This window comes from Schistocerca piceifrons, chromosome X (genome assembly GCF_021461385.2).
Source record: "Schistocerca piceifrons isolate TAMUIC-IGC-003096 chromosome X, iqSchPice1.1, whole genome shotgun sequence".
In the NCBI taxonomy this organism is placed as follows: domain Eukaryota; kingdom Metazoa; phylum Arthropoda; class Insecta; order Orthoptera; family Acrididae; genus Schistocerca; species Schistocerca piceifrons.
Window position 1 is genome coordinate 914,195,891 of NC_060149.1, and position 13,886 is coordinate 914,209,776.

The window sequence follows — 13,886 nt, forward strand, 5'->3', positions numbered from 1 at the left end:
CAAACTTCCAGCATTTAAAACACCGCATCGGAGGAGGGATATATGGCTTCACATCACAGCGGTAAACCATCACCTTGACCTTCTCGGGTAAGACATCACCCTCGAAGGCCAAGATGAAGGCACCGGTGGCTACCTGATTATCCCTCGGACCCTGATGGACGCGCCAGAGGAAGTGAACACTTCATCGTTCTAGGTTGGTGCGTAGTTCATCATCTGACTGCAGAAGAAGATCCCTGTGGAATATAATACCCTGGACCATGTTTAAATTCTTATGGGACATGATGGTAACTGAAACATCCCCAACTTGTCACAAGTGAGCAACCTCCGTGACTGGGCAGAGGATGCTGTTTTGATTAGAACTGACCCAGAGCGCATTTTGGACAAGCCCTCCACCTCCCCGAACTTGTCCTCTAAATGACCAGGGGCTCTCACCATGGGCGCCACCCAGCCATTGCAAAGACCACCTGGCAGGATGGCCTTTGCCAGGAGTCCTGATGCCCCAGAAGGATAGGCATCTACTACTCGGCATACGTGGGGAGGTAGCAGCTCAGGCATCATCAGCAGTGCGATCCCTGTGTAGTCAGGGGGCTACCACGAAGAGGGTACATGACGACCCCACCACAACGGACTGGCTACCATGCTGGATGTCGGGTGTCGAATATCCATGTATACCACAAGGGCGAAGATGGAAGTGCACAATGGAGGGAATGTATGCTACCCGGAACACACTGCAGTTGATGTGGCCAGAAGGCAGATCTTAGGGCAAGATGGATTTAAGATGCACCACGTAAGGCGTCCTTCCCCAAATGGTACACACGAACGGAAAATTTTGAAATGTAGTGGTCAAACCCCTTAGGGGACCATCACATTAAGGCCGAAACGTTGTGTGGTGTGCAGAGAGGCAGGAATACCACAGGCCTATTCTTACCCCTGGACCCACAGGGAGTCCAGATGGATCTAGGGTTAAACTGTGGTTCTCCTAACCACTGAGCATACTACCAGCCAGCCAGTCTCACTTTCAGCCCCTCACACTGCCAGCTGGGCCAAGTGAACTCCCATCAGAATGCCATGCTAGCTTTAGTTGTTGGCTCCTGATGCTACTCAGTGCCTTGACAGGATGCTGGGGACCCCACGGCATGTGCAACCTTCAAGGGTGCCACTTCTATGATACCAACATGAAGACGATGTGGGTCAACACCAAGCTATGCCACACAGCAAGAGTGCACACCTGTAGCTGCACTAAGCTTGTTTTGCTGCAGCCACTTCACTTTTCCAATGGACCCCTGCAGCCCTTGTCATACCATCAATCCCACAACGCCCAAGAGGGAGAGCCAAATGCCATCCTGACAACTAGAAGAACAACTCTTCCAACTTCTCCTCCCCCCCCCCCCATACCACACTACACACCACACTATTACACCTCATTTGTCTACTCCAATTATTATTTCATCTGGACTACAAATCCACTGTGCCAGGAATTTGTACATGGTAGTAAGATTTCTAACAAACCTATCCATGTTACACCAGCCTGCAGGTCACCAAGCATTTGGCAAGATATATGAACAGTGCTATACTTTGACAAAACTATGCCCACATTTGTCTCCAACCGGACCTGCACGTTTCTCGATCACAGAGTTTAGTATCAACAAGATCAATGTATTAGGTCAATCTTATCCACAATAAATTTAGCTGAGAGGGTAATATACTGTCTCATCAAGCTGCTTCCTGTGTTGATTGGCAAACGGCCCACCTACATTTGAGGCTCAAAGTAATCCAATGAAACTGCTACCTTAGGGTTACTAACAGCTGCATGAAATGACTGTCTGGATGGGATACTGGGATCAACCCTAGCTGTTGTTCTCAATTCTCCAATAGATATATCACCTTCTGGTGGCTACAGCAAAGACACATTAGAGTTGATGGTGACAAAGTTCAATCCTTCGAGTCCTTATAGCAAATACAGGTAATAACAGTGCTTTGTAGCCCTTGAGTAATTATTTTAAATCCCAACATGTAGCTAAACATTGCTGATAGAATTTATGAATAGCAGAATGGTGAACATTTAACCACTGTCAGTACTTGTAAGGAGCGAAATTCACCAATAGCTCTCCACTACAGTCTATCTGGTAAATGATGCTTCAAGTTGACGTTTAAGCTGCTGTCTTTCATTTTCAAAACACCTATTGCCATCATTTCTCCAAATATGCAGATGGTTCATTCAGACTCCAGTGTCACTTTTGGGTGCGGTGGTTTGTCCAGCACTACTGTGGTAAAACCACACTCGCCTACAGTGTCTATTGCTTCATTTTTATAAACTGTTGCACCTTTTGTGAGCAGCTAATTTTGTGGAAACCAGTGAAAATTTTGTCAGAATTCATTTATGAACTATATTTACAGTAAAAACTGCCATTTTCTAAATGTACTCACTGAAAGAACAGAGCTGGTGATACTGTGATATGGCATGCAGAAGTAATCTTTCAAAACTGGACAGAATTCCTGAAATGTACACACTCTGTGGGGATTTAGAGAAAAAGTTTACAACCTCTGTCTCAAGGTAGGTAAGCATTCCCTGAAAAAAAATTGAAAACAAAATAACATTACAAATGTGATCAATGTAATGGAATGTTCGTAATTTAGCAGCACATTGAGCACAAGCATACTGTGAATAGAACAAACTCTACAAATAGTAAGTGTAGAAATGAAAATTGAACAAAAGCCTGGTGGATAAAATCATTTCATGCTGAATAATAAAAAGAGAAACAAAAAGAATACCCAGTTGGAAGAAATTACTTTTACACTTTTATCTATTTTGGCTTACCCAAAAAGTACACCCCCTGCGCTCTCTCTCTCTCTCTCTCTCTCTCTCTCACACACACACACACACACACACACACACACACACACACAGAGAGAGAGAGAGAGAGAGAGAGAGAGAGAGAGAGAGAGATAATTACTCAAAATTATTGCTGCTGCTTGTAAATGAATGTTGTACAAGCCTTCTCTCAACATTTTTTAAATAGATAGGAATAATTCTAAAATATCTAAAATTTATTTTACTCCTACTTCTTGACCATGGCTTTGCCGCTCTGGGATCCACAACTGGACAACTGCAATACAAAATACTGCCAGAAAAATGGAAGTATCTATCACAGTTTGTGGAATGTTTAACATATTTTCAACTAACCACTGACACATCAGATTCTGCAACATTAAAAGTTAGGTAGGATGGAAGACTGAGAAAAATTATACAAATGTACAGAAAAGTCAGAAAAATTGTTGACTCCAAGTGGTATGCCTCAGTGAAAGAATAAAGAGTAAACAACAAGTATTTCACAAGTATCTCTTTGGGTTGCCACTTTCATTTGACTTGTAATATGATATTAGCAACTGCCTCTGTTTACTGGTGCTGTTAAGTTAAAATACTTGTATAGGTTGACATTTGTCTTGTGATTTCTAGTACATAATTGTAGAGGCAAGGATTATCCACCACCATAATAATAATAATAATAATAATAATGATGATGATGAGAGATGCCTTAACTGTATATTTGCGTTACACAGCTGTAATACGCATACTGTAATATGTTTTGAAATACCTGAGGTATGCAAATGCAGTCTATGTGTACCAGCACTGTCAGTGTCTTTTACACCAACACACTGCAAGATGTTTACTGTTTGATCAATGAGAACTAGAATTGCTCTCTACCAAAACTACGGTACGGTGGTTTTGGTACACTACATAAATGACATAGTAAAGCGTAGGACTACTGGTAGAACTGGTAGGGAAGAAACATGAATGAATGTGCAAGACAGAAAATAGGATATAATGGCTTCTCTTTGTTTTTTATTTATTTGGTTGGTTGTTTTGCACATAATTAGAACTGCATGTCTTTTAATAAATAACAAAAATTAGTTGATTTCATAACCTCTCCACTTTTATGTAACCACAGACATTAATTCTGATGCAAGTACAGTTTACATGCACAAACATAAAAATATTTGTACAATTATTATCGTTATTTTGTACTCAACGGAATGTTCATCATGATCGAAGGCAAGAGTTGTTACCAATAAATGCAAAAGTTCCTTATGAATAACAGAAACATGTTTTACAGAAGTTAGACAAAGTATTGAAGTGATGTTTGATATATTTTTGTTTCTTTTTTTTTTTTTACCCTTTTGTTTTTCTAACACTTTATGATAAATTTGCATCATTCTCTTTATTTTTACAACATCCCTCTGTTTCACGTTACAAATCAACAATTTTTGAATAAAACCTGTATTAAACATTGATAATTTCAGTTTTTCTATAAATACTGTTTATTCTCACGAAACTACAGGCAGGAGGGTAAGTATGCAGAACAAAAATGTTCCGCAGGTTCCCTGGCCCTTTATATATCCTCACTCAGTTTCTAGATGGTTCACCACTTCTGGATTTTAGGGGCATATAGTAAGACACTCATTGCAAACGTAAAGAAAGCAAAGGGATCATTATGAGATAACATCCAATAGTACACTACAGATCCAATATACAGGTAACGTGGGAATGACATTAACTGAGCAAAGCTACCAGGGGAACTACTGTACACTAAGCTTACTTTGGCAGTATATGGTACTTTTATGACTCAAATCTGAGCCCATCTCATAAAGGATATTTCCGCAATTCTATTATCTTCAGTTATTAGATTGGTGAACCTAATGTCCTTCCTAGTCCTCCTTGAACTGAGGCTCCACAAAATAATAATACTGGATGACTCAGAATGCTGTAGCAGACATTTCAAGTAGTCTTCTTTCCTTATGAAGAGTGTAGCATTATGAAAACAATGTAATTGTCTTTTGATTCCATGTCAGTCTGTACAATTGAAACAATATCCTTACTCTTATCACGAGTGGTATTGGAAGAATAGGAAAGAACAAACATATCAGTTGGAAGCTTTAGCCAGCAGATATGGTTATTTTATAACTAAAATCAAATATCTAGAGTTAAGTCCTGTGATGAGCTTAAATATAACATAACGGATCTAACATATTTGTTACACGTATTTTAAGTTCTCCAATTAAGGTATCAAAAATAAACTTACCACAGGTACATGAGATCTCTTCAGCACATTTCTGACACCACTTTTAATCCTCTGAAACTCCTTCCCAGCACTGTTCTGAGAGGAGTTAAAAGGGGAAGAGCGTTTTTTTGGGCTGTGTTCAATGATTTTTTTCTGCACTTCTTCACTGCTCTCCATGAATTCGTACCATTTCTGAAAAAATACATTAAATACTAAACGTAAATTCATGAAAAATGCACATTTATATGAAATATAAACCAAAATACGTTTGTCAAAGAAATGAACTCATTGCAACTATCATTAAATTAGAGAATTACTTCTGGTATTGTAAGCACAGTGTTTGGTAGTGCACTACCTGCAAAAATCAGATCCTGGTCCGAATCTTGGCCCCTTACAGCTTTAACTTTTCACATATAATTATCATTAAATTATTTTACATACCATTTTTCACAAGTTTAACTACTATGGATCAAAATTCAATGGATCCTGCAATGCATAATGTGTACTGTCACATTGTAACCACAGTCAAGTCCCAATCCAAAAGCGGGTCATCAATGAAGTACGACAGTTGTCACCGAAAGTATTTTCATTAAGAACAGCAATGTACAGACAGAACACAAGTGTTTCTATTTATGCAAACATAAAATATTCCTGACTATGCAATCACAAACATAAAAAATTTAAAGAACATTCTAGAAATGGTAAATACTAAATAACAAATAATTGCCACAACAGCCAGTGACTCTAACCACTACTCCACAGTGCATGCGGTGCACCTCGCAACATTTCTCCCTCTCCTGGGGATACAGTTACCTGCTGTTTTGTAAGTTCTCACTGGAGCTGTCCGTCCCTGGTAGCTGACTGGTCCGCGTGATGGAATGTCATACCTAACGGCCCATGTTTGATTCCCGGCTGGGTCGGAGATTTTCTCTGCTCAGGGACTGGGTGTTGTGTTGTCCTTATCATTGTCATTTTATCCCCATCGACTCTCAAGTCACCGAAGTGGCATTACCTCGAAAAAATTGCTCCAAGCTAATGGCCTGCTCGATGGGAGGCCCTAACCACACGGCATTCCCATTCCACTGGAGCTGACTATAGCATCTGCATCATCTCTGTATAGCAGTTCTGGCAGATCCTCAGTTTCTGTTAATACTGTCACATGCTTTTCCCTATTATGAGCACTGAAGGTAGCCCCTCCTGTCAGAAAATGGCAAAAGACAGCACTTTAGTAACTTTTCCAGTAGCCCTAGTTTCTGCAAACATAAAAAATCCATACCAAGTCTCCAGGCCTATATCTCACTGGCTGGTGCTTAGCTTCATTGCACTCTCAGTCCTTCTCCTTGGTGTCCAGAGCCTGTAGGCAAACCAGCTGTCATAGTTATTCAGTCCTTGTGTTGTTTTTCACATAGCCATCCTGAGCACTGTTCGGTTCAAATTGGAACAGTGTATCCAATGCTGTTTTGGCCTCATGACCATGGAGCAGAAGCACAGTGTGAAGTATGTAGGGTCTTGCTTCATAGGGCTGTATGTGAATATTATGGCAGGTAGTTTTGTACCCAAATCTCTGTTCACTATCAATGCACATTGAGAGTTTATCTGCCAATGTCTTATTAAAGTGTTCTGTGAGGTCACTCATCTGTGGGTGGTTAGCAGTTGCCATTGTGTGAGGGATGACAACATCAAATTACCTCTACTGGAAAATTTTCCCATGATCAGAGATCATCACACAGTGTGCTCCATGCTTCAAAATGATGTCTTCCACAAGGAACCTTGCAATTTCTAGACCTTCAGCAGTTGGCACAGCTTTGGTGACAGTTTAGTGGGTGGGGTAGTCAGTGTGGTCTATTGTCCATAAATTCCCATTTGTCAACTTCAGCAGCCTCCCAGGAAGTCATTCCCAATTCAGTGGAGTTGCACTGTGCAGGTGGAATTGGTACCAGATGTCCTGGAGGTAAATGCAGCATGTGCTTCCATCACTGGCATTCCTTACAGTCTCTCACATAGTGTGTAACAGATAGGTAAAGACGTGGCCAGTGATACCCGCATCTGATCCTGTTTAGAGTCTTCATGAATTCCAGATGACCAGATGTTGACCTCACGGAAAAACTTCAGGATAGCTGGCCATACATGAGTTGCCTCATTGAACCATAGTTCCTTTTATACACCGTTCCCTTTTAAAGTGGAATTCTCCTTTGGTTGGTTCATCCTCCTTCAAGGTTTCTATTCTTTTCATTAATGCTTCCCTCTGTTCAACAGCAACATCATTCAAGGCAGTGGTACCAGATTTTGTTCACCCTACTGTGTTCTGCCAAAAGATTCCTTGAAAGGCAGTCAGTGTTCTCATGTTTGCAGCCACTTTTATATATCACTGGGATATCATACTCCTGAAGCCTAAATGCCCATCTCGGCAGTCCACCTGATGGACCTTCATGCTGGTCAGCCAGCAGTGAGAGTGGTCATCTATCACAACAATGAATGGTTTGCCAAATAAATATAACAGGGACTTGTTAATGGCCCACAGAATTGCAAGGCAGTTGTAGAGTCCTTTACCTCATATTGCGAGAGTACTCTGGAAGCATAAGCTATCACCTTTTGAGCACTTCTCGAATGTGTACTAGAACTAGAGCTGGAAATGATGGTTGCACTTTCTTTATGGACAAGGAAAGAACTTCCTTGCACCTTAATCCAGGAAAATTATGTGTGTCCCCGAAGTAGTTTTGTAAGGGATGTATCTTGGTACAGATGTTCTTTATAAATTGCAATGGAGTATCTGATATCAGTCTTTACAAATAACTTCAGTAAAATGGAAATGACACTCTCGTCTCTCAAATAAGTAGCATTCATCATAAAATCCTTAGATTTTATGAATTATTTTGGTTATGATAATGTAACAACAAAAGTAATCAAAGAGTGCTCATGCGAGTTGAGTTCTACCTTAAGTTATTTGTGTACTCAATCTCTTATCAGCGGAACATTTCCAGACTTCCTAAATAACGCTAAAGGTGAGCCTCTTTACAAGAAGGGGGATAAAGAGATACCATCGAACTATCAACCAGTTTCCCTTTTGCCGGATTTTCCAAAAATATTTGAGAAGGTTGTGTTCAAGCGTCTCCTAAGCATCTGACTGCAAATATACTGTCGAACTCACAGTTTGTGTACTTTAAGGGTTCTGGTGCAGAGAAAGCTATTTACACATACAGTTTGAATGTACTTAATTCATTAGAAAACAAATTAGACGCTACTGGCATTTTCTGTGACCTGTCAAAAGCCTTTGACTGTGTGAATCACAGCATTCTCGTAAGTAAATTAGAATATTATGGTGTCACTGGTAGTGCTGCAAAATGGTTTAAATCTTACCAAACTAACAAGAAACAGAAGGTGTCACTGCGAAATACCTGTCCAGTAAGTAGTCAGTCTTCAATTGATTGGGAATTAATTACATGTGGTGTTCCTCAAGGTTCCATCTTGGGTCCGTTGCTTTTTCTTGTGTACATTAATGACCTCCTGTCTGTTACACTGCTAGATGCTAAGTTTGTTTTGTTTGCAGATGATACAAACATTGCAAGGAACTGGCAAGTCGAGTACAGATTTAGAAATGGCTGCTAATCAAATTTCCACTGGCATTAATAATTCACTGCAATTAAACTTAGAAAAGACTCACTATATGCAGTTCAAAACCTGTAAGAGATTTCCTTCTGGCATGTGTATAACATATGAAGACATGCAGACAGAAGATATTGACAGTGTTAAATTTCTGGCATTACAACAACAAGAAATTCAGTTGGGATGTGCATGCCACAGAATTGCTGAAGCGCCTAAACAAGTCTGTACTTGCAGTGAGAATTACATCAGATGTAGGAGACAAATATAAAAAAACTTGCATATTTTGCTTATTTTCATTCTATCATATCATACGGGGACACATTCTGAGGTAACTCATCAAACCAAGCAAAAGATTTTAGAGTGCAAAAGTGTATAACAAATCTCATTTGTTTGTGAATTCAAAAACATAATGTAGAAACCTGTTAAAGGAACTTTGTATTCTAACCACTGCTTCTCAGTATATTTATTCCTCAACAAAATTTGTTGCAAGCAATATATCTCTGTTCCTAACCAACAGCTCAACACATAGTATCAATACTAGGAATAATAACAATCTACATAAAGACATAAAATCACTTACCTTGGTCCAAAAAGGGGTCCAATATTTAGGAACACACGTCTTCAATAAATTGCCAGCAACCATTAAAAACTTGGTTTCAGGTAAAGCACGGTTTAAGTAGAGTTTGAAAGACTTTTTGACAGGCAACTACTACTACTCTATAGATGAATATCTTAATGGGCTGTTAGACCAGCTTAGGTAAAAATGTGTGTTATATTTCAGTTTTGACAGCACCTGGTCACAACAGTCAAAATTGGGTATTTCGTGTATGATAAATTTATTAAAAGTGCATAACTATGTTTTATCCTGACACTTATTAATTCTGTAAATATTAGCAGTTCCAAAAATGGTTCAAATGGCTCTGAGCACTAAGGGACTTAACTTCTGAGGACATCCGTCCCCTAGAACTTAGAACTACTTAAACCTAACTAACCTAAGGACGTCACACACATCCATGTCTGAGGCAGGATTCGAACCTGCGACTGTGGCGGTTGCGCGGTTCCAGACTGAAGCGCCTAGAACCGCTCGGTCACTCCGGCCGGCTAGCAGTTCCAGTTTACTGTAATGTATTCACCTATTTTGACAATCTCCTGACAAATGATCAGGTTAGTGAGAGGATTATATTCAAATGCTTTACATTTTTTATGTTATACTTTCTGACTTGCTCCACGCCCTTGAGAATCATTTCATTTTTGGGTCTATGGAACGAAAACTGAATAATCTAAAGTAGTAGAAACCCTGGGAAAACTTTTCACATCACAAATGTGCTGAGGAGTCTGAAAATCTGTGACCACTCTTATTTTCTTTGCATCAGGATAGACTCCAACACAACTCACTAGGTGCCCCAAGATATTTATTTCTTGAACGACAAAGAGGCACCTTTTCAGATTTAGGCAGAGATCTGCAGTCTCAACACAGCTGTCAGTGAACTTAGATGTTCTTCAAATGTTTTTGAAAAACATCATCATCCAGGTACTAAAGACATACTGTCCACTTATGGCGTCGATGCAGGTTGTCCATCATACGTTTGAAGGTGGCTGGTGTGTTATATAGTGTAAACGGCAAAACTTTGAAATTACCGAGGCCACAACAGGGTATCAAAGCAATCTTTTCCTGCCAAACTCCTCAACCTAGATTTGCCATTAGCCTCTCTGCTTGTTCATAGTTGAGTAGTTTTTGCTCTTTTCACTGCAGCATAAGGTGTTAACACACAGCAATTGCTGGACACGTTTTTTTTGTGATCTTTATCAGTCATCGTCAATCGACACACAAATGCCATGTGCCATCCTCCTCCTTCATGAGGACCACAGGAAAGAACCAAATACACCCACGGTTTAATGATGTCATCCTACAGCACCTTCTCCACTTCCTCCCAGGTTATCTGCCATTCAGCAGCCAACACCCTATGCGAGTGCTGGTTAACTGGTTGACAATCTTCGGTGTATGGAATTTTACAATGGACAATTTGGACTGTCTTTTCTCCACTGTGGATATGAAAGCATCTGAAAATTGGCACAGAATGGCTAACACTCACTGATGTTGTTCCTCAGTCAGGTCAGAATCTATTGGCAGTTCGACAGAAGCTTCCTCCACTGTGTTGTCTGTAGTGGCAGTGCAACAATTCTTCTTCAATGGCACTGACCTATCCTTCCTGGATTGGTTCAGTTGTTTCTACACAAACCTTTAGAGCCATGTTATGGCTGCTAGGGATAATTGGTGGTACACTGTTCTCCTTGACCACCTGCAATGCTTCTGATAGTCACTGGCATTTGGATTCCTTTTGTGAGCACTAGTAGCTTTTTGCAATCAACACAAACTCAACTCATTCATGATGGCATAATAACAACATCTTCAAAAAACAAACACCCTGAGAAGTTTTTGTTATGTGTGCTTGTTGGAACAGCTTTGTCAATCTGCAACTCTACTCTTCCACAATGTATAACTGCTTGTCATGTCCACAAAAAGTCCTATCCAAAAATAACATTATGACTACATGCTGTTACAATGGCAAATTTGAAGAGCTCCTTTCTGTCATTGTTATTCTTGCAATATATGTTCCTGTCAGATGGACATATTTTCCATGTACAACCTTCAGCACAATCACTTTCATATCGTGGAAGAAGATAGTCTCCTTTAGTTGCCAATGATACGCATTCGACATTACAGGAAGGGAAGCTAACACACAAACAGGTGGGCCATCAATGACACCACCAATGAGATTTCCTGACATTTTGGTAACTGTCTTCCATGGAGGATTTTCACCTGTGATAGCTTTACCTTCATAGTTGTTTAACTCGCAAAGTTTTCCTGAATTCATCGGCTAGGCAAGCAGCAGACATCCTTGTATGGCTACAGGGAATCACTACAGTGTGTCAATGATCAATCTTGTCCAGAATATGAAAATGAGATTTGTCGCACAAGTCGACTATAATTGTTTGCAGCTGACTCACGTGAATAGAATTGAATGAGATTTTCACTCTGCAGCGGAGTGTACGCTGATACGAAACTTCCTGGCAGATTGAAACTGTGTGCCGGACCGAGACTCAAACTCGGGACCTTTGCCTTTCGCGAGCAAGTGCTCTACCAACTGAGCTACCCAAGCACGACTCACAAACCATCCTCACAGCTTTAATTCCGCAAGTACCTCCCGAGTTTGAGTCTCGGCCCGGCACACAGTTTTAATTTGTGTGTAGAACTGTTTTGGTGGTTGACATCTGGCAGCATAGTAATCATCATCAAAAACTTGTTTTCTTTCTTAGCAACAGCGTACGTGTCCTGGGCATTCACAGTGGAAACATACTGGCGTACTGTCTTCAGTTCTCCAAATATCTGTTCCTTTATGGGTCATTATATTTGGTGGAGAAGTTAGCTACAACTTGGTTGGGTGTTGACCGCTGTGGTATAAACTGAGTTGGCCAAGTCCATTAGCACTTTCAACTGGTAGTGGAGATTGGTGCTGAAGTTCAATACATCTCTTCAACACACACTATTATCTCCTGACATAACCGTTGCTTATTCTGTCTAACATTTCTGGCTACCATGAAATGCTGAATCTCTTCTATTAATATCTGGCATAGGAGAGGTGAGGTTATGGTGGTCTTCCACACTGCAGTCCATCACACTTCTTTTGTCTGACTATTTTCCCATCCATTTCCACAATGTGCTGGCACTACTTTAATTCCTTGTTTGTTATGAGACCCTTTACTAGAAGAGCTTGATACATGTCTTCTGTGACCACTTTCATCAAGTGTGAAATATTTTCAGCTTTTCTCATATTGTGATTCAAAATGTGTGATTGGGCTGAAACAGTCTGTCTGTAAGACTGTGCCATTTCCCTATGATGTTAAGCCTCATTATTCAATTGCTCTTGCACTAAGTGGACTTGCTGCTGATTGTCACTAAATGTGTTCTTCAATTTGGCCTGGACTTTGTCCCAGCTATCAAGTTACTCTTTATTTTTCTCAAATACTGCTGGGCAATTGCATCCAGGTAAAAGTACACATTTGGGAAACACATCATGTCATCGCACCTGTTGCAATTGGTGGCTCAGTTGAATCCTTTGACCTATTTCGTCAGGTCTTGCCCAGCATCTCCTGAAAACACTGACGGTGGAGACGACTTACAGCTGTTTTGGAATTTCATTTGTTTCCTGATCATACAGAGCATGGGAACTATGTACTGATTGCATTCCAGTTCTTGTCCATGCAAGTGATGACTTATGTTATTAAATTGGAGACAAACTGATGTAGATGTTGTTGACAATACCTGGCATCTCCATCAGACAATGTCGTGTAATAATCAACCCCAAATGCAACAGCAGGGTCATTATCATTGAGCTACAACACTTAGCAATGTCAGCATTTTTATTATAAACACCAACATATAGACAGAACCAAAATGCCTCCTGCACAGAGAATGCTTCCATTTGTACAAACATCAAATATTCCAGAATTGGCAAATACTACAAACAAACAAAATTTCAACTAATTTCTAGAACTGGTAAATACTAAATAAAATATAATTGCTAGTGGTTATGTTTGAATAGGTGACTGCAGCACAGCAACCAATAATACTAACTGCTATGCCAGATTGTATGCAGCACAGCTCATAGAAATATACAACACACTATGTGAAAACAAGCCAAAGTAAACTGCAATCATAACTTCATCGCAGTTTATTATCCAGTAGACTTAAATTCCTTTTAATATGGAACCAGCGAAATTAATTCTTGGTTCTCATATGTTGTTCAATTCTCTCTCTACAAAACAGGAAGACTGCCTCTGGAGCCAAATGGTTAGGCTCACTACCTCCAGTGCGCAAGGACCTATGTTCAATTCCTGGTACCTCCTCAATTTTTTTCTGAGATAGGAAGGTCTGGAATGGGGTCCACTCAGTTTTATGGGGTCAAAAAAGGAGCTGCTTGATTGAAATTCATCTACTGGCAGTAACAGCAGGCAACATGCTGATCACATGTCTCACAATCATAGATTAGTCTTTGTACTGCCTTGTAGGCAGCAGTCACCCAGTCTGAATAGGTCTAACATATAATCCCCAAGTGGTGTTTATGTCTGTTTTACGAAACAGTAAACTTAGGATGGAACAAGCAGAATTTTAGAACAGTATTATGCATGGGTTGTTATTTTAATTGGTTATTGGGCTCATTT

The 13,886-nt window shown here is 40.1% G+C and overlaps 1 protein-coding gene across 2 annotated transcripts in view; it reads right to left on the bottom strand.

Moving 5' to 3' along the window:
• The window catches only part of LOC124723091 (R3H domain-containing protein 4-like), a 112,328-nt gene that overhangs the window by 43,306 nt on the left and 55,136 nt on the right, over positions 1 to 13,886 (bottom strand). For both annotated transcript variants that reach the window (XM_047248268.1, XM_047248269.1), the window contains exons 4-5: positions 5,082 to 5,252; positions 2,428 to 2,569 (exon numbers count right to left, since the gene is read on the bottom strand). In XM_047248268.1, coding sequence (XP_047104224.1) covers positions 2,428 to 2,569; positions 5,082 to 5,252 — 313 coding nt within the window. The remainder of the gene's footprint in view (positions 1 to 2,427; positions 2,570 to 5,081; positions 5,253 to 13,886) is intronic.